This window comes from Triticum aestivum, chromosome 7B, assembly GCF_018294505.1.
Source record: "Triticum aestivum cultivar Chinese Spring chromosome 7B, IWGSC CS RefSeq v2.1, whole genome shotgun sequence".
Taxonomy (NCBI): Eukaryota; Viridiplantae; Streptophyta; class Magnoliopsida; order Poales; family Poaceae; genus Triticum; species Triticum aestivum.
Window position 1 is genome coordinate 446,326,869 of NC_057813.1, and position 21,442 is coordinate 446,348,310.

At 43.2% G+C, this 21,442-nt stretch overlaps 2 protein-coding genes across 2 annotated transcripts; both read left to right on the plus strand.

Annotated features, from left to right (window-relative positions):
* Positions 1-9,173: 9,173 nt before the first annotated feature.
* On the plus strand, positions 9,174-14,646 carry LOC123156094 (T-complex protein 1 subunit gamma). Its single transcript, XM_044574262.1, has 14 exons — positions 9,174-9,380; positions 9,678-9,739; positions 10,159-10,231; positions 10,905-10,972; positions 11,108-11,177; positions 11,552-11,620; positions 11,714-11,785; positions 11,903-11,976; positions 12,074-12,351; positions 12,464-12,848; positions 12,938-13,063; positions 13,273-13,377; positions 13,940-14,014; positions 14,111-14,646. Exons 1-14 carry the CDS (start codon positions 9,350-9,352, stop codon positions 14,297-14,299), a joined length of 1,677 nt encoding a protein of 558 aa, XP_044430197.1. The 5' UTR covers positions 9,174-9,349; the 3' UTR covers positions 14,300-14,646.
* Positions 14,647-16,107: 1,461 nt separating this feature from the next.
* LOC123156212 (uncharacterized) lies at positions 16,108-20,980 on the plus strand. The gene is made up of 2 exons (XM_044574367.1): positions 16,108-19,922; positions 20,604-20,980. Exon 1 carries the CDS (start codon positions 16,172-16,174, stop codon positions 19,901-19,903), a length of 3,732 nt encoding a protein of 1,243 aa, XP_044430302.1. The 5' UTR covers positions 16,108-16,171; the 3' UTR covers positions 19,904-19,922; positions 20,604-20,980.
* The last annotated feature ends 462 nt before the right edge of the window (positions 20,981-21,442 follow it).

The window sequence follows — 21,442 nt, forward strand, 5'->3', positions numbered from 1 at the left end:
AAACAAAGTACTACACGCATGCTCCTAGGGGAAAGGTTGGTAGGAGTTAACCATCGCACGATCCCAACCTCCACACATAAGGAAGACAATCAATAAAGAAATCATGCTTCAACTTCATCACATAACGGTTCACCATACGTGCATGCTACGGGAATCACAAACTTTTAACACAAGTATTCCTCAAATTCACAACTACTCAACTAGCATGACCCTAATATTTTCATCCTCATATCTCAAAACAATCATCAAGTATCAAACTTCTTATAGTATTCAGTGCACTTTATATGATAGTTTTTATTATACCTATCTTGTATGCTCATCATATTAGGACTAAATTTTTAACCAAAGCAATTACCATGCTGTTCTAAAGGACTCTCAAAATAATATAAGTGAAGCATGAGAGATCAATAATGTCTATAAAATAAAACCACCGCCGTGCTCTAAGAAGATATAAGTGAAGTACTAGAGCAAAATTATCTAGCTCAAAAGATATAAGTGAAGCACATAGAGTATTCTAATAAATTACGATTCATGTGTGTCTCTCCCAAAAGGTGTGTACAACAAGGATGATTATGGTAAACTAAAAAGCAAAGACTCGAATCATACAAGACGCTCCAAGCAAATCGCATATCATGTGGTGAATAAAAATATAGCATCAAGTAAAGTTACCGATGGACGAAGACGAAAGAGGGGATGCCTTCCAGGCCATCCCCAAGCTTAGGCTTTTGGTTGTCCTTGAATTTTACCTTGGGGTGCCTTGGGCATTCCCAATCTTAGGCTCTTGCCACTCCTTATTCCATAATCCATCAAATCTTTACCCAAAAACTTGAAAACTTCACAACACAAAACTCAACAGAAAATCTCATGAGCTCCGTTAGCGAAATAAAACAAACCACCACTTTAAGGTACTGTAATGAACTCATTGTTTATTTATATTGGTGTTAAACCTACTGTATTCCAACTTATCTATGGTCCATACCCCCGATACTAGCCATAGATTCATCAAAATAAGCAAACAACACACGAAAATAGAATCTGTTAAAAACAGAACAGTCTGTAGCGATCTGTAACTTTAGAATACTTATGGAACCCTAAATATTCTACCAAAATAGGAAGTTCTATATAATTTATTTATTAATCTTCTGCAAAAAGAATCAACTGAAAATCACGTTTCTGTGATTTATGAAAATTATTCTCGTGCGTGCAAAAGTTTCTGTTTTTCAACAAGATCAAATTAACTATCACCCAAGAAGATCCTATAGGTTTTACTTGGCACAAACACTAATAAAAACATAAACCACATCTAACCAGAGGCTATATGAATTATTTATTACTAAACAGGAACAAAAAGCAAAGAACAAAAATAAAATTAGGTTGCCTCCCAACAAGTGCTATCGTTTAACGCCCCTAGCTAGGCATTACTAATTTCAATGATGCTCACATGAAATACAAGAATTGAAGCGCAAAGAGAGCATCATGAAACACGTGATAAACACATCTAAGTCTAACATACTTCCTATGCATAGGCATCTTATAGGCAAACAAATTATCATAGAAAGTAAAAACTAGCATATGCAAGGAAGCGGAAAGAAACAATAGCAATCTCAACATAACGAGATGTAATTTAGTAACATGAAAATTTCTACAGCCATATTTTCCTCTCTCATAATAATTACATGTGGGATCATAAGCAAATTCAACAAAATAGCTATCACATAAAATATTTTCAACACAATTGACATGCATACGAAGTTGACACTCTTCCAAAATAGTGGGATTAACATTAACTAAAGTCATGACCTCTCCAAACCCACTTTTATCAAAAAAATCATAAGATTGAACATTCTCCAAATATGTGGGACCTAAAGTTGACAGTCTTCCAAACCCACTTTCAATATTATTGCAAACACTATTATCAATCTCATATTCATCATGGGGCTTACATAAATTTTCAAAATCATAAGAAGAATCACCCCAATCATGATCATTGCAACAAATAGTAGTCATAGCAAAACTAGCATCCCCAAGCTCGAGGTTTTGCATATCATTAACACAATTGACATTAAGAGAATTTATAATAACATCAATCATGCTTTTCATCGAAGGAACTATCAAGTATGGGTGCAATAGCAATGATCTCATGTTTAACATAAGGAACTATAGCAAATTCATCTTTATAAATATTGGCATCATGGCCACAAAAATAGCAAGCATCATGTTCATCAAGGGATATTTCAATCAAATCATCGGAATCATAATTATCTATAGATTCATGCATATCATTATTTTCTTAAGAAGCAACGGTAATTCTTTCAATAAATTCTTTGACATAGACATTATGAGCATAGTTTTCATAGCAATATTTAAGTATGTCAAAATTTTCAGATTCATAGAGAGTAATATCATACTTTTCAATCAAAGAAGCAACTTCATAAGCATCCTTAAAAGCAACAAATTCTTCAGTTTGTTCGATATCATAGTAACTATAAACACCCTTTGCATAAGAAGATAAGATTTCATTATCATTAAACTCACATAGGTAGGGGAGGTGTTTTTTAGGGTTCTTAGAGCAACAAGTAAAATCATAAATTTCACAAAGATTCCAAGCATAACACAGCAATCTGTTTATTTGATCCCATAAGAGTCTCCCTTTTTTAGACAAACGGTGACGCACAAAATGAGCATGCTCATCTAAAGATTTCCCATCAACTAGGCTAGTTGGGGTTTCAGCACGAGCTCATAAGGATCAAAGATGATCCAAGTAGAACACTTTAAGTGAATCCATATCAATAGATTTTTAGCAAGCAAATATGCAAGCAAATAGAAGGCACAAGGAAACACAAACAAAAAGACATACGGGAAGAAGGCGAAGAAAAGGCAAAGGTGAAGTGGGGGAGAAGAAAATGAGAGGCAAATGGCAAATAATGTAATGCGAGGGATAAGAGTTTGTGATGGTTACTTGGTATGTCTTGACTTGTGCGTAGACTCCCCGGCAACGGCGCCAAAAATCCTTCTTGCTACCTCTTGAGCATGCGTTGGTTTTCCCTTGAAGAGGAAATGATGATGCAGCAAAATAGCATACGTATTCCCCTCAGTTTTTGAGAACCAAGGTATCAATCCAGTAGGAGGCTAAACTCAAATCCCTCGTATCTGCACAAACAAATAAGAACCTTGCAACCAACGCGATAAAGGGGTTGTCAATCCCTTCATGACCACTTGCAAAAGTGAGATCTGGTAGAGATAATAAGATAAATATTTTTGGTATTTTTATGACATAGATTGGAAAGTAAAGATTGCAAAATAAAATAGATCGGAAACTTATATGATGGAAAATAGACCCGGGGGCCATAGATTTCACTAGTGGCTTCTCTCAAGATAGCATAAGTATTACGGTGGGTGAACAAATTACTATCGAGCAATTGATAGAAAAGTGCATAGTTATGAGAATATCTAGGCATGATGATGTGTATAGGCATCACGTCCGCGATAAATAGATCGAAACGATTCCGCATCTACTACTATTACTCCACACATCGACCGCTATCCAGCATGCATCTAGAGTATTAAGTTCATAAGAACAGAGTAACACATTAGGCAAGATGACATGATGTAGAGGGATAAACTCAAGCAATATGATACAAACCCCATCTTTTTATCCTTGATGGCAACAATACAATACGTGCCTTGCTGCTCCTGCTGTCATTGGGAAAGGACCCCGCAAGATTGAACCCAAAGCTAAGCACTTCTCCCATTGCAAGAAAGATCAATCTAGTAGGCCAAACCAAACTGATAATTCGAAGAGACTTGCAAAGATAAAAAATCATACATAAAAGAATTCAGAGGAGATTCAAATATTGTTCATAGATAATCTTGATCACAAACCCACAATTCATCGGATCTCGACAAACACACTGCAAAAAGAATTTGAGGAGAACTTTGTATTGAGATCCAAAGAGAGAGAAGAAGCCATCTAGCTAATAACTATGGACTCGAAGGTCTGAGGTAAACTACTCACACATCATTGGAGAGGCTATGGTGTTGATGTAGAATCCCTCCATGATCGATTCCCCCTCCGGAGGAGCGCCGGAAAAGGCTCCAAGATGGGATCTCACGGGTACAGAAGGTTGCGGCGGTGGAAATAGGGTTTCGTGGTGCTCTCTGATGTTTTCAGGGTATATGAGTATATATATAGGCGAAAGAAGTCAGTCAGGGGAGCCACGAGGGGCCCGCTAGGGTGGGAGGCGTGCCTCCCTGCCTCATGGCCACCTCGTTGCTTCCTTGACGTCCACTCCAAGTCTCCTGGATTGCGTTTGTTCCAAAAAACGACTCTCCTGAAGGTTTCATTCTGTTTGGACTCCGTTTGATACTCCTTTTCTACGAAACACTGAAATAGGCAAGAAAACAGCAATTTGGACTGGCCCTCGGTTTAATAGGTTAGTCCCAAAAATAGTATAAAAGTGTATAATAAAGCCCATTAAACATCCAAACAGATAAATAATAGTACGGAACAATAAAAAATTATAGATACATTGGAGACGTATCATTTACCTCAAAGCGCTCCTTCATCAAATTCACTAAGCCAGCTTCAAAATCACGACTTGTGTGCAGGCGGTTCAAATACCCAGAGCGGATCTCTTGGGCGCTGAATTGGGCATAACTCTCCAAGTTTATTGACCATTTGTTTTTGTCAGCAACATAAACTTCTTCCTTGGCACTGTGCTTTGCCAAGACAGTGGGGTTGCCTGGCGCTGTATAACCATGCCCAGTGATGGTAATATCATCAGCCTTTTTATCAGTAGGCTTCATGGGCTTGGCGGCTTAATGGGACTTGGCGGCTTGGTGGCGGCTGGATCAATATCCATCTGGTCTACGTCAACGTTGTGATCGACCAGTGGCGGTTCATCGGCTGTGGCTTCAGGGGTATGGTGAGAAGTCTCTGCTGACTGCTGCTCCGTCTCAAAGGGGTTTTTAGTGGTTTTTGTCACCTTCATTTTCTTGTCGGGCTTTGCCATAGCCCTGTGAATGAAACACAAGATGAGGTTAATACAACAATTGAGTATATAATTGAAAGCAAAGGACTTGCCAGTCTTACCTAGGCATAGGTTTGAAGGCCGGGACATGAGTCCCCATTGAGTCGCTAGAGGAGGAATGATACGTTCCCTGATAATTTGAATCGGAAGGATTATGACGTTATTGAAAAAGACCAGCCCTGGGATAAGTTAAGTCGGAGTTTGTTGAGACCTGTGGACGACGCTTGCGGGGAGCCGGAGTATTTGGTAAGCCGGAGGAAAAGATCCCGCTTCCGCTGTTCCGGGTTGTGCGGTGAGCTTCATGTTGTTGCTTCTTCAAAATAAAGTTGGGATCCAAATAAGCCAAAGGATGAGAAAACCTTACTTTCCGGCTTGCTTGGCAAGTTTTCCGTTTTGGCAGAGATTCTGAGCCGGAGGAAAGAACAATTACCTCTTCGTAACCTGCGCAGCTGGCTTCCGCTTCATCCTGATAACAGTCATTGTCAATGAGACGTACAAACAATGAGCCAAGAGAATCAAGTTCTACCTCCGACTCGTCATCATCACCATCATCATCCAAGTTCAATAACTCGGAGGGATCGGTCTTCTTCTTGGCAGGCTTCTTTGTGGCCTTGGTCTTGGTCCGGGTCGGCTTGGCCGGCTTATCCTGCGGCTTCTTCTTCCAAAACGGAGAATCGACCTGTTAAGGTCAGACAATCAAGTGGATAGTATTAACAAAAACATGATTCAGACTGGAAACATAGTGTGTACACTTACATCTGGCGGCTGGTTGAAGGTGCAGTAAGGATTAAGTCTAGTTTTATTGCATTCTACCCAGCTTTCATTCAACAATGCTTTGATTGCTTCAGTGACTTCGGCATCAGACAATTTAATTTCACAGTGGCGTTGGGGATCTTTCAAGTTGCCGGTGTACTCGCACATTAAGCCGGGGCGGCGGCTTAAGGGCATGATCCTCCAGGAGACCCAGCAGCGAACAAGGTCGATGCCAGTTAAGCCGTTAGCCATGAAGGCTCTGATCTTTGAAAAAGTGGACGCATACTTGGCCCGCTCCTTCGTGCTGATCCGCGGTGGGAATGGATGTGTGTTGCTAAGCCGGTGGTCACGATAACCCCAAAGGGGATTCTCACCCGCTGGAGATGTATCTTGGCAATAGAACCAAGTCTGGTTCCAGTCCTTGGGGTGACTGGGCGGTTTGGCATATGGGAAGGAGGTCTCTTTCCTCTTCTGAATTAAAACCCCGCCTAGTTCCAAACTGGGTCCGTCAGTAAACTCTGTCTGCCGGTTTAAGTAATAAAACGCTCTGAACAATTCAACAGTGGGCTCTTCTTGGAAATAAGCTTCATAGAAGACTTGGAAATTGCAAATATTGGAGACGGAATTAGGTTCGATGTCTTGAGGATGAAGTTGGAAAAAGTGTAGCACATCTCGAAAGAATTTTGAGCCGGGCGGGGTAAACCCCCGGATCATATATCAGTGAAAACAATTACTTCTCCTTGGGCTCAAGAGGATTTTCGAGGCCTCGGACCCTCAACTTTCTTGGCTAAGACGCCAGTTTCAACGAAATTGTTCAAACCATCCTCGGGGACCCGGGATGATGCCTAGTTGCATGCAGTGAATGTCTTAGTCATTTTTGATGATGATCTGAAAAGAAAATTTTGCCGGTTTAATATTATGTTGTTAAGCCAACCATTGGTTTAAGGGTAAGAACAATAAGCACTGTGTTAAGTCGGAGGATAGCGGTGGTGTTATGCAAGGCAAACTATTGGCGGCTTAAGAGGGGACTAATGATACCTAGCGGGTTATGGTTTATAAGTTAAATTGCCAACACAACTATCAATTTTCAGATCTATGAGTGGAAAAATTGCTAAGTGTTGCAAAAACAGCTTTCATAGATGGATGCTATAATTTTGGATATACAACAGTTCAAAATAATGAAGAAAATTCGAAACCTAAGTTGCGGCAGCAGAGCAGTTCATGTGCTCAGATGGGATCTCTAATTGAGGGGAGGCGCTCAAGTATCAAAAATGAGTGCTAAAACTGATGTCGCGCAAGATGAGCACTTAACCTCACATCAAAACTATAAAGACAGGAAGGAACAAGGAGGAATAGAGATGAACTCCGAAGAACCCAAAGAAAACCCTAATGCAGATATATGGTGAGGGGAGAGGAAGGCTTACCGAGGCTGTTGAACAGCGGAGGCGCGCGGACGAGCTCTGGTGCGTTCAGGTCGATGGAGCGGCCGAGGTTGACGTAGTGGACGAAGGTGGACAGCGGCGGCAGAGCTCGGGCGCTGGAGGTGTTGCGAGGAAGAGGACGAAGACGATGAGGCAAGGAAAAAAAATGAAAGAGACCCCTGGCCCTATTTATAAGGTAGAAGGATAAGTGTCATGCGCCGGAATCGAGGAGGCCAAAAAAGATTGTGACAACAAAAGACGCCTCGATTTTCAGAGATTCATTAAAAGTGAAGGCATGTTGAGATTTGGTGCTTGTGTAATATTAATGTGAGGTGACGTCATGGCGGGTTACCACAATTCTGTGAGCTGATGTCACGGCGGGTTGTAAGGTTTTGTAAGGACTGATGAGGAAGGGTTTTTCTAAGTGTTGAAGATTGATATGAACAAGTTCACATCAACCTGGGGCCTAATGTTGGGGATATAATTATTGGGTATGACCCGCCAAGGAGGGGCCAGGTCATACCACTGACGGTTTACAATAAGAAGTCCCAAGAAGATGTTGAAGATGGCGGTTCATGAAGCAAGCTTACTGAAGGCCCAAGACCCGGAGGAGACTTGAGGCCCACATGCATAAACCACCATATGTTTAACTTGTATATAAGGAAGGTCTAGTTCTGTCACCGAGCCAGACACGTTGTGTATGAGTCGGCCGGGACTCTATAAGCCGTCGGGCATCAGCCTGTGTATATAAAGGGGTGACCAGGCGGCGGGTTAAGGCAGGAAACAACGCCGAGAACTAGATCAAGCGTATTCGCTCCCTGGTAATCGAAACCCAAGCAATACAACCTAAAGCAGGAGTAGGCCTTTACCTCGTTGCGAGGGCTGAACCTGGGTAAATTCTCCGTGTCCCTTATCCCGTTTTAGCCCTTCAAGCTAGCTACGTTGCGATGGCTCCACACCTAAGTCCTCATGCTAGGGCATCTACCGTGACAATTCCACGACAGATAGGTAATCACAAGCTAGTACTAGAATATTTATATCTCGTTGCAACATACATGCACTGTCCTATTTATTTATTTAAATTAGAAAATAAATAGCGTTCCTTTTCCTGCTAGGCGGAGTGGCTCGTCCAACATTCCATATTTCCCCTGATGATCATTCCTTGAAAAGCGCCTTAATTGTCTCATCTTTTATTTTCTTTGGCAAGTCAATAAATGATTACAAAATAAAATCATGGAGATAGTTAGGCAAACATTTATTCACACAATCATATGGCTGTCTACACAAGTGACAACTGAAATATGGTGCATCTTGTGTTGGGTTTGTGGTTGGAGGCTGACAGTTCTGATTTTCTCCTCCGACATTGTAGTCGTGCAGGGGTGTCAGTTCCGGAGTTCGATGGCGTGTCCCCGGTCTGATTCTTTCAACGACAATGGTTTTTCTTCAGGCAAACTACTTTTGAGTTTCGTAAAGTTGCTGATCAACAATGAAGCCGCGTCGAGATCGAGTGAAAAGTGTCTCCTTTTTCTTAGCGGGGAGGGACATGCCGGTTCTTTGCATAGTATTATTCTAGTCAATGTTTAAGTGGGTTGTAACTGAATCTTTATTTTATTAATGAGACATATATTACTATGCACATGTAAATACTTTTTTTTTGAGGGGGGGAAATCTTGCCGCTTTTATTAACTCAGCAAAGTTCGGGATCTCATCCGAAATTACATCAAGAATAAAATCTGTGGGAGAATCCACCCACTCGGCACTTATTTCATCTCCTACATCTACCCTAGCAAGCTTATGCGCGGCAGTGTATGCACGGGCAAATACCTAGTAGTATGAGACCATTGCGGGGCTATCCATTTAGACGGAGAAGATTAAACCATTGCTAAAAAGAATATTAAAATAAAAAAGAAAATCGCTCGGCCTTCGAGAAAACACGGCACGTCGGTAGCCCCCTCAGCGGGCCCACCGGCAGTTCCCCTAGGTCACGCACGCTCAGGCGCACTCTGGTCGCGACGAGGGTTTCACTTGCAAGCCCAAACCGAACAAACCCTCGAGCTCGAAAGATCGCGCGGCGCCTTCCCATTCTCATCTCCCTCCCACCCCTCGCCGCCGCCTCCCCGTCGTCTCGCCTCTCGCCAGATCGCCATGGCATTGCACGCCCCCGTCCTCGTGCTGAGTAAGCGCCCTTCGCCCCTCGCCTCTCCGACCCCGCTCCTCCCCGCCTCCTAGGGTTCCCGCGCCTCCCCTTCCCCCGTATTTTCCGGTAGCATCCGTCCGTTCTCGCTTCTAGGTTTTGAGATAGGCAGCGCCCTTGAACTCCTGGTGTCGAAGTTCACTTGATCACACGACATGAATCCACGATTTGGCTTTGCCTGTTCAACTATATTGTTTCTTTGCTCTGATCTGATCTATGCCGTTTCTGTTTATGCGCATTTCTTTCTAATGTTGTGCGTTTTTGTTTCGATTTGAGCAGAGGACTCTTTGAAGAGGGAATCCGGCGCCAAGGTTCAGCATGGCAACATCCAGGCCGCGAAGGTTTGTGCTCTTGAGTCTTGAGCTTTGTTTCACTTCGTCAGTTGGGTGCTGGTGTTGTCGTTGATGCCTCTCAGGCAGTACTCTCTAGATCGTAGCCAATCAGTTCACCTTAGGATGCACGTTTCACTGTTGTCGTTTCCACAGTATAGATCTGCGCAAGTGATCCTAGCCAAGATGTCTGAGTAATCTGTTATCTCCTTGCCCTGGGCGTCACATAGGTCAGGTGTCTTATTAGCTTAATCTGAGGGTTCGAATGTGGGAACCTTCAATTGACGATCTGGCAGTTTGGTTTTGGTTTGCCACTGTTTTAGCCCAACAATCAAGAAGTTTTAAATTTGTGTCTTGTGAGGACTAGTTGATTCATTTACCTGTATCTCCTCCTAGGACTTGTTGGGTAAATCTAATGGTTTTATGTGCAGGCTGTGTCAGACATCATCCGCACTACGCTCGGTCCCAGGTCCATGTTGAAGATGCTTCTGGATGCCAGTGGAGGTACTTGCACATACCCTTAACATATTCTCTGCACTTTAATATGCCAGCTGATGTTACACTCTGCTGTCCATACATAGTACTACTTGTTATCAGAGTACATGATAGCAAGTTTATCTGTTAAAGAACTTGCTTCATTTTGTTTCATGTTGGATAATGTTTGCATGATTCCACTTGTTTAGCAGGCTACACTGTTTATTGTTTTCAAAAGTCTGACTATCTTAATTTCTTTGGAGATTAAATGTATCAACAGCAGCTTGAACTCATTGTATTTTATCTCCCTTAATTGCACAACTGTAATTAATGCATTTGGGACGATACAGTGCTCCATATAGTTTAACAGATGCCTGTAGACAAATGTGTCGAGGGTAGATCCTTATGAACTGGTTTTGCTTAATTGCTAACCAGATCAAGCTTTTGCCCTCCACTAGGTTTTTTGTGTGGGCTCTTGGCTTATTTGTGTGAAAATGCTCGCGTCTTGTACTTTTGTTTGCTTATAATTTCACATCTGAAATTAGCATTAGTAATTGCTTGCTTTTTGTGTAATACTGAGAATTGTTATTGGAGATAATTCATTGTCTGTTTACACCACTCTGGGCTTAATTTTACATTCATGTTTGCATTGCATAATTTGTTTTTACAAGTTTATTGTATCTGAGTTATTCTTATTTTGCAGGTATTGTGGTTACCAACGATGGCAATGCTATACTGCGGGAATTAGACATTGCACATCCTGCTGCTAAGGTGTGTGGAGTATTTGTTTTCTCTCTCTCTCTTGTTTATGTTATATGTGGTTAGAATTGGTTGTCAATCTGTAATATTTGTCATAAAGTGGATGAAACTATGTTCAATCTAACTCTCCCTTTTCAATCTGTGCAGTCTATGATTGAGCTAAGCCGCACACAGGATGAAGAAGTGGGAGATGGGACAACGTCTGTCATTGTTCTAGGTATGATGTTTTCTGTGATGCATTCCTTTCTGGTAATTACTTTGCTATTGATGAATATCAAGATCATTATTTACTTGCGTCCAAGTTCTATTATTTTCATAAGCATGGCATCCGAGGTCAATAAACTTTGCTATAACTGTCAATTCGGTTTCTGGTCAAACTAAGCATATGGCTACCAAATACACTAAATTTTTTGCACTTCAATTGTCAAATTCTGTTTCTGGTCTGTCATTATTTCTTTGTATCTAAGTGTACTAAATTGTTGCACTTCAAAGTATAAGCTAGCAAGAATGACTAAAAATCAGTTTTCAGTAGCCAGGAAGCTTATTTGGTTTGGGACTTTATTCTTTTGTACTAACTTTTCGTTTTTTTAGCTGGTGAGATGCTGCATGTTGCAGAAACATTTATTGAAAAGAACTACCATCCCACTGTCATTTGCCGAGGTATTTACTTGATGCTCTCTCTCTCTCTCTATATATATATTCTTTGGTGATTTATGTATCTGTTCTTAACCTTTTATTCTTTCTTGGTTTCAGCATACAGCAGAGCTCTTGAGGATGCCATAGCTGTCCTTGACAAAATTGCAATGCCTGTTGATGTTAATGACCGTAAGTCTGCATCCAGCATGTTGCAAACATTGTCACTGTTCTTCTTGAATTTGGTTCTCTTGCATAGATCATGTTCTGTTTTGTAATCTGATTCAGTTGGGATGTACCATGATGTAGGTGAGGCGATGCTAGGGCTGGTGAAGAGCTCCATTGGTACAAAATTCACTGGCCAGTTTGGTGACCTAATTGCTGTAAGTATCATTCTTGTTTGCCAAGTTGGCTACTACGTAGATTCACTTGATGGGATAAATTTATGGATCATTTGATACCTTCTCATGCTGTTCTTAGGACCTTGCCATAGATGCTACCACAACAGCAGGTGTAGACCTGGGTCAAGGAATGCGTGAAGTCGATATCAAGAAATATATCAAAGTAGAGAAGATTCCTGGCGGCCAGTTGGAGGATTCAAAGGTTCTTAAAGGGGTCATGTTCAATAAAGATGTTGTGGCTCCTGGAAAAATGAGAAGGAAGATAGTAAATCCACGCATCATCCTTTTGGATTGCCCTGTTGAGTACAAAAAGGGAGAAAATCAGACAAATGCTGAGTTGATGAGTGAAGAAGATTGGTAAGTGATGTCTAGATTCAAATTCTCCTGCCCATATGTACTGTGAACTAGATTAATCCTATTGAGTTGCTATCGGTCAGGATCTAATAATTTGGTAAATATGCTATTACAGGAAGGTTCTGCTAGATATGGAGGAAGAATACATAAAGAACCTCTGTGTGCAAATTTTGAAATTCAAGCCTGACCTGGTTATCACAGAGAAAGGACTCAGTGACATGGCTATGCATTATTTAAGCAAGGCTGGCGTTAGTGCAATCCGTAGGCTTAGGAAGACAGATAACAACAGGATTGCTAAAGCCTGTGGTGCAGTTATAGTGAACAGGCCAGAGGAGCTTCAAGAATCAGATGTGGGAACACGAGCTGGTCTCTTTGAGGTTAAGAAGATCGGTGATGAATTCTTTTCCTTCATTATTGAATGCAAAGATCCTAAAGCATGCACTGTTCTGTTGAGGGGAGCAAGCAAGGACATCTTGAACGAGGTGGAGAGGAACCTTCAGGTATTGGTCTGCTCGTTTTGTCCTATTTATTATTTTATTTCATAGTAAGAACTGCTCTCAACCTTTCCCTCTTTTTTTTGCATTCACAGGATGCCATGTCTGTTGCACGGAACATTTTGAAAAACCCAAAACTTCTACCTGGAGGTGGTGCTTCTGAATTGACTGTATCGGCAACACTAAAGCAAAAGAGTTCTTCAGTTGAAGGTGTAGAAAAGGTATTGCCTCAGAAGTATTAATGCTAGCATTTATGAGTAATGAAGTCATTTAGGCAGAGGCCTATTAGTGCATTCACACAAGTCCATGCTACCACAGCGAACTGAAATAAATGTGTTTTTGTGTGTGTTTGGGGCATTGCACATATAGCTTTCTGTTGTGATTATCTTATGATTCGAGTATCTAATTATCCTCTGTTTATTTTTATCAGTGGCCTTATGAAGCTGCTGCTTTAGCATTCGAAGCGATCCCAAGAACTTTGCTTCAAAATTGTGGTTTGAATGTTATCAGGACGATGACACAGCTCCAGGGAAAGGTAATAACTCTTCTTCTAGATATTGAACTATCCAGTGACCTTGTTAAAAAGTTGACGAAGAAAGGGAGTCCAGCATTTTATATACACGGATCCTTTTTGACATGTTTTTGTTATATAGCTCGAAGTGTCGCAGCTTCCTTGACATGTTTTTCTTATATAGCTGGAAGTGTCACAGCTTTACCATTGGACTTGAGCTTTGGAAATTGCTTAGCTGTAGGTTTTAGACTTTTTGAATAAACCACCCTTTATAAATTGAGCCAGTTGTAAGAAGGCTTGGTTTGGCAGTTTGGCACTGCAACGGCTTTGATACAGTACCTCAAGAATCGTTTTTGAGCTATTATGGATGACTATGGGATTATCTACAACAACTGCATTCCTAAATACAGTGCAGCACATAACTTTTAACTGCAAATTGGTGCTTACAGTAATTAAAGCTTAAGCATCATTTCCCACCCCAAATCGAGTTAATACTTTATCTGTATGATCCTGTTTTTTTTTCAATTTTAAAATATTACACTTGTATTTTCGCGAGTGTTGGTTAAATTCCATTGTTTTGCTTCAGCATGCGAACGGTGAAAATCCTTGGGTTGGCGTTGATGGAAGGACTGGTGATATTGTTGACATGAAAGAGCGGAAGGTAGTATTTTTACTCTTGCATGAATTCTACTGTCCCTTCACTTGTATTGTGTGCGTGCATGTCTAAGCACCCCACCTTTTGGTGTTGGTGTTGTAGATCTGGGATTCTTACAGCGTGAAGGCACAGACCTTCAAGACAGCTATCGAGTCAGCTTGCATGCTTCTAAGGATTGACGACATTGTCAGTGGAATCAAGAAGAAGCAGGCTCCTGGCGCCGGTGCTCCCAAGCAACCCCAGATTGAAACGGGTGAAGATGCAGACACTGAACAGATGATCCCGGAGTAGAACTATTGTGCTGTTGGAGTGAGCAAGCACCGGCGATGTTGTGTGCCAAAGCTAGAAAAAAGTGCCCGCGGAGCAGAATGTTTTATTAACACGTGAAATGTCCTCGCCTGGTTGCATTTCTTGAATGTTTGATGGTGGCCGGACACCTTCAGGGTCGTCTAATATTAGTTTGGATTGTAGCTTTTTCCTATGTCGGATGGCGAGCGGTATGCGGGTTTCAGTTGTGTAATTGTATCAGCATTTTGGGATCTGACTGTTGCATGGATGGTTGCTGTTCGGTTTTGTTTTTGGACTTTGTACTGAACGTATATCAGAACTTGAATTTAACAGCAAAACTAGCTTTGTGACGATGCCAGTTTTCTTTTATTATTATAGTAAGGCGATGCCAGTTCGTCGATGCTGTTGTGGCACTACCTGAACTTTCTCGATTGGAAGTTCTCCAATTCACTTTCTTATTCTATCCCCCTCCTGCTTTCTTATTCTATCCAACTCAAAGTTATGCAAGTCAAAGGGAAATCTTTGAACGCGCCGCTTTTGTTTGTTTTGTTTTGAATGCTTATTAGGGTTCAAAAACATTACAAATGCATGGGGAAACATAAGAATTTTTTCTAGCCATAAAGTTGAGTCTACCAATGCATATCAAGCCGAATTTTGGAACATATAAATAGTGTCAAAGTAAATATCTTGCCATATATTACCTCCGACCCAAATTACAAATTTAAGAAGTAATTAGGGATGGAGGAAGTATATATAGTATTTATTTGATTTGGCAATTATGTAGTTTTGACATAATGTTTGTCTGATTTTGGCAACAAGAAGAATGGGGAAACATAATACTACTATATTTTTTTTGTAAACACACTCAAATGCGACCCCAATAGATGAAATCTGACAAAATGAACCTTCATAAATACTCCCGCCACCCCCATAATGTAAAATATTTTTGCAAGCTATGTTAGCTTGCAAAAACATATTATATTATGGAACGGAGGGAATATATAAATAGTTCATTTTGCTTATTCGGCTTGAAACCAGTCTAGCCTACATTCTCAAATTCTAATACCAGAATACTAACCCTTGAACATGTGAGGAGTCCGTCACGACACAAAATAAGACAATTGAGGACATGGCATAAAAGTATTTTGTGGCCCACTTCCTCAAAACAGTCTAGGAGAAGAAGCGTAGAAAAGGGGATAGAGGATTTACCTGGGAGAGATAAGAAAAGAGGGGTTGTAGATTCTCATGAAACCCGTGTGCCGCCGAGTGGGCTATGAAGAATCTGTTGTTTTGTCGATAGATGCTTATCTTTGCTCATTTTGCATAGAAGCTCATCACTTTACTAATTGATGGTGATGAATCAATTGTTTTGTTGGGAGATGCTTTCCTTCTATGCAATGAAACCGTTAGCATAAAGATAGCTTGAAAGTCAAAACAAATACTACTCATCTTTGTTTACAACGGCAAAAACATAGATAAGAGGCATATCAACTCAAAGCGCAAAATATATTTTTCCCCACAAAAAACAAAGAAGGGTGAAATATATTAAGCGCCTCAAATAAACCACGAAATATGAATTCCCATTTGAAAAAAAGAATCACTATGTTTTTTCTAGGCAAAATGAAAAAGATTAATTTTTTTCTAGGCCAGAAGAAAAAGAAAGAAACCCAGTGGTATATCTGTTTGAATTTGGTGGCGCTCCGTTGGCCAGTTTGGCGGTTTTGACGTCATATCTGCGCCCGGTATCCGATATATATGGCGATGTAGACCTGGGGGACGGCGAGAGGGGAGACCTGGGAGGCATTTTTTTCCAAGAAGAAGAAGACCCGTCCAACCCTTCTCTCCCCATCCCTCCCCCAACCCCCCCAAGTCGATATGCCTCCCAGACGCAAACCCCAACCGTCGGCGAAGAAACCCCTGCGGCGTTCCGGAAGGGTCAATTCCGCCGCGGCCATGGCCGATTCCGCCGATCCAACCCCGTCCCCGCCGCCGCCGGAAGCCTCCTCTGCCGCCGCCAAGCCCGTCTCCGTCGATCCGGCCCCGGAGTCGGCCTCCCCCGCCGCCGCCAAGCCCGTCTCCGCCGATCCGGTCCCGCCCCAGGCCCCGGAGGCGGCCACCCCCGCCCCCGCCGCCAAGCCCGTCTCCACCGATCCGGTCCCGCCCCAGGCCCCGGAGGCGGCCACCCCCGCCGCCGCCGCCGCCGCCAGACCCGATCTGGACGGGCCGCCCCGGAGATCCGCCACCGCCAGCAAGCTCAAGAAGCCCTTCACCGAGAAGCTCCGCGCCGCCGCGGAGGAGCGCCTCGCGCGCATCCCGGTCGACCTCCGCCTCCGCCCGCTGGACGCCCCGCCGCCCTCCATCTCCAACCACGAGGCCGCCCTCCGCGCCCTCGGCCTCCTCGACTTCGCGCGGTTTGACCCCGGATCTGAGCCCCCGCGCCCCGACCTCGTCGCGCAACTCATCGCCTATTACGACCGGATTAATCAACGCAGCTTCGTCTGGGACACCCGCATCAGTCTCAACCGCTCAGAATTGGCCATCGCCTTCTCCCTCCCCAAAAAGACTGTCGGGCCGCCCGTCCCGCCCCGAGGGTTCAAAACCGCGGCCTTGGTCTCCGCCGCCCTGGAGTTCATGCGCGTCTGCATCCATCCCTGGTTCACGGATTGCACACTGCCGCATGAGGTGGCCGCCGCGGAACAGACTGTGAAGGATGGGTCACCGCATAAGGTTAACTGGGCCGCCATCATCTGGGGTATCATCGAGAAGGAGATTCACGAGCTGCCCGGGAGGGATGATGGGGTGTGCCAATACGGGGCGTATCTTCAGCGGCTCATCCGGGTGCAGAAGCCGCTGCTGTTTGACCTGCCGCAGAAAGAGGAGGCAGGGAAGCTTGTTCAGAAGGTGTCTTTTGATTTAGTTAAGGACGAGCGTGGTGGGGATGCAGATGCCAGGAACAAGGGCTTGCAGGAGTTGGAGCCTATAGATGCAGATACGGATGCGAGCAGCAAGAGCCCGAAGGAATCAGAGTTAGAGGGTGTGAGTCTGACCAGCAAGAGCTTGGATGAATCGGGACCTGCAGATGCTGATGCTAGTGGTCATGACTTGAAGGAGTTGGAGTCTGGGGATGCGAGGAGCAACATCTTGGAGGAATCAGAGACAGCAGGTGTGGATTTGAGGAGCAATGACTTGAATGAGTCTGGGGATGCGACCAAGATCTTTGAGGAATCAGAGACAGCAGCTGTGGATTTGAAGAGCAATGACTTGAATGAGTCTGGGAATGCGAGGAGCAACATCTTGGAGGAACCAGAGACAGAAGGTTCGGATTTGAGGAACAATGACTTAAAGAAGTCAGATTCTGGGGATGCAGGGAGCAAGAGCATGGATGAATTGGCGGATGTGGATGCTAATGCATTGAGCAAGTCACTGGATACATCAGTGGTGGCGGATGGGGATGCAAAGGGCATGAACTTGGATGTCGAGATGGAGTCCGGGGATGCGGATGCTAATGCAGGGAGCAAGTCACTGGATACATCTATTGTGATGGATGAGGATGCTAAGGGCTTGGATGTTGAGATGGAGTCAGGGGATGTTGGTGCTAATGCAGGGAGCAAGTCACTGGATACATTGAAGGTGATGGATGAGGATGCAAAGGGCTTGGATGTTGAGATGGAGTCGGTGGATGCAGATCCTAATGCAGGGAGCAAGTCACCGGATTCATTGAAGGTTATGGATGAGGATGCAAAGGGCTTGGATGTCGAACTGGAGTCGCGGGCTATGGATCCTAATGCAAGCAATAATTCGCCGGATACATTGAAGGTGGTGAATGAGGATGCAAAGGTCATGAGCTTGGATGTCGAATTGGAGTCAGGGGATGCAGATGCTAATGCAAGGAACAAGTCACCAGATACATCAAAGTTGGTGGATGAGGATGTAAAGGTGGACGTGGATGCTAATGCAAGCAGCAACAAACTGGAGACACCCAATGTGGTGGATGGGGACTTCAAACTGCTGTTGGGGTGTGTGGATGGTAATGCAAGCAGCAATAGACTGGAGCCACCAAATGTTGCTGATGAGGATGATGAATTGCAGTTGGGGGATGTGGAGAGATTGGAGACATCGAAGGTGGCGGATGAGGATGTAAAGGGCATGAGCTTGGATCAATCAAAGGCAGGGGATGCCATGGTGCTGGAGGAAGCTGTAGCTCGTACACATGAAATAAATACTGTGAATGGTGAGGTTTTGGCAGACTTTGCATGGGAGGAAGATGAAGACACAATTGTGGGTGCAGCAGAGAAGGATGCATGCCCATCGCCGGATGTGGAACTGGTGACACAGGAGAAAGTGCTAGTAGTGCCAGAGGAGGATGAGGAGGCAGAAGAGGAAGAAGAGAAGGATGAGGCAGGGTGGAGCTCTGCCAATGATGACGATGACAGTATGGATGTCGAAGATCATGTATCTGTCCAAAATCTGGATAGTGATAATGAGGAGGTGGAGGAGTCAGAGCGTGATGCATTTGAGGGGTGTAGCGGTGGAGTGGAGATGAACTGGGGTATTGGGGATGAGAAGGGGGGCGAGGGGACGACACATTGTTTACAGCAATGTGACTTTCCAGGGGTGGAGTTTGAGAATTTGAATAAAGGGAATGTTGGGATGAGGGATGGTGTGAGCTTTGATGATGGATTCAAAATGGGCTCCTTGCATGGGATGGAGTCAAACCTCCTCCAGGCTATGAACTCAGATCCTGCGGCATATAATGGCACGGAGAATGCACATGACCTGTCCTCTGGAAATTTCTTGGCTATGGGGGCTGATGCACATAAGAATGGAGTGGACCTGGGGGCCGGCAATTCATTTTTCTTTGGCAATAATAATGGGAAGAGGCATGTTGAGGATATTGATGATGGGTACGATGACCAGATGCAAACACAACAGCAGTTTCTGCAGGGCAATCAACATAAGCGGATGCGGAACTCCAGCAGTAGTGTACCACCTGGATCAGCATTCTTCAATGCAAACTATTCAGAACCCATACAGAACTTATTGGTCAATGCCAGCATGTTATATGAACAGAAAGACAGAGAGATTCAAGAGGCGCTGTCACAGAAGCAATTTATGGCCAACTTGCTGCAGGAGAAGGAAGCACTTATCCACTCACTAAACTCAGCCAGGTTTGAGCAAGAGAATAAGTTGCAAGCAAAGCTTAGGTGCTTTGAGCATGATCTGAATGTGATGGGTCAGTTGGTCAGTGGGTATAAGAGGGCTTTGAAACAGAGTCATGCTTCTTTCAATGAGTACAGGAAGAAGTTCCCTTCTAACAAGTTCCGTTATCATGATGTTCCTAATGGTGGCGGTCTTGTCCTTAGCGTCAGGGAGTTGGAGAGGAAACGGTGGGAGGAAGAGCAGCAGAAACGGTGGGAGGAAGAGCAGCAGAAACTTGCAGTAAATGAGATGATTGAACGTTTCAAGCTTGAATGGTTTTCAAAGCCTGATGATTGGGAACATCGCATCAACCTTTTGTGGAGGAAAACTGAAGGGCTGGCTCGGGAGCTTGATCTTCTCAAGGAAAAAAGAAAAGCAAAGCTTGCAGCCCTTGCTAGGGAAGAATGATTTCTCTGATAGTTAAGAGGTACATGACCTACTTTCTTATGTTCGTGTACTGTGATTAAATTCAGTGGTTAGGAGATAAACTAGTTTCTTGTATTATGTAGGAATCCAAATGGTGGTTAGTAGACTGTCCTGTTTTCTATGGTTTGGAAATTCTTGTTTATTTTATGTATTCAAACTTTCTGTATGGTTGGGTTATCTTTGGGCCAGTAGAATGCTAAGCTACTGTTGGCATCACTTAATTAACAAACTACTAAAATAGTTAGTGAAACTAATAGGATCAATAATGAAATAACCCACTTAGCTCACCTTAATTTATTTGGTGGTACAAATATAAGAGCGTTTAGATCACTATTTTAATAATCTAAACGCTCTTATATTTGTTTACGGAGGGAGTACTTGCCATTATTCTTGCACACAACTTGGCATCACTCAGGGTGAAATATCAAATTTGACATATAACACACACACACACATACACACACACACACACACACAAGCACAACTAAGAAGGCAGGATTTATCAAGTGGCCTTGTGGGGCTCCATTTCATGTATGATAGTTAGCCTAGGATCATTCAGATCGTGAATATCCATGTTGATTATGGTTTTGGCTTGTTATCAGAACATGATTTGTACTTGCTTGTTTATTATGTTACGGTATATAATATGTCTGTGTACTGAAAACTGGGATCTTTATGGCAGGTTCTAATGTGAAGATGGAGAGGTCTCTTGGATGTGTGCATTGGATGTTTGACGTCAACAGCGAGACATGGCATTGGCAACTGTGGCTAGCTCGTCGTGCATTGTAGACTGTAGCGAAGAAGGCATAATTCCAGCTGTAAATCAAATGTTTTGTCATCCAAGGGTGTTCTAGTGACCATTACTAGTGCTTGCTTTATTTAGATGCCCTTTGGTTGAGTTCCTGCATGGAGTAAAATACTGGGTGGTGCCAGGTTAATCTTATATGTGTAGAACAGTTCACATAGTCTCTTACTTTTGCATCCAACTTTGCGTGCTTGGTAGTTGATTTATACCTTATTTTGCTTGAATATTGGAAGCTAACGGAGTGTAATTAGGCATTCTCTTGGTTCTAGTTGTCAATGTTTGCTCTTCTCCTTCTGGATGTTGCAGGTATATAATTTCTTGCTTCTCTCACATGAAATCGAGGTTCGTTCTTGTGACAGCTTGAACCTATTGATTCATGGAGTACCTGACAGTTGCATCTCAAACGATCCAACCTATGTTCCAACACAGGTAGTCAAACCTGTTTGGTAAATCTTACAGTAGTCTCAGTGTTGTGCTCAGTTTGAACTTAGAAGTATTGCTATTTGGCTAGTGGTGAAAAATCTCTGATGTGCCAATAGCTAAGCTGCAATAATCTTCGCTTCACATTATTCGCATTCTTAAAAGATGAAGCATATATCTTGAAACTGATTACTGATCCAACACTAGATTACGTTGTGCTCAGTTGGTTCTAGGTCCGCCTGCTTACCCCTTCCCGGCTTCCCGTCTACTAGTGGATTCGATTACTCGTTCTCATT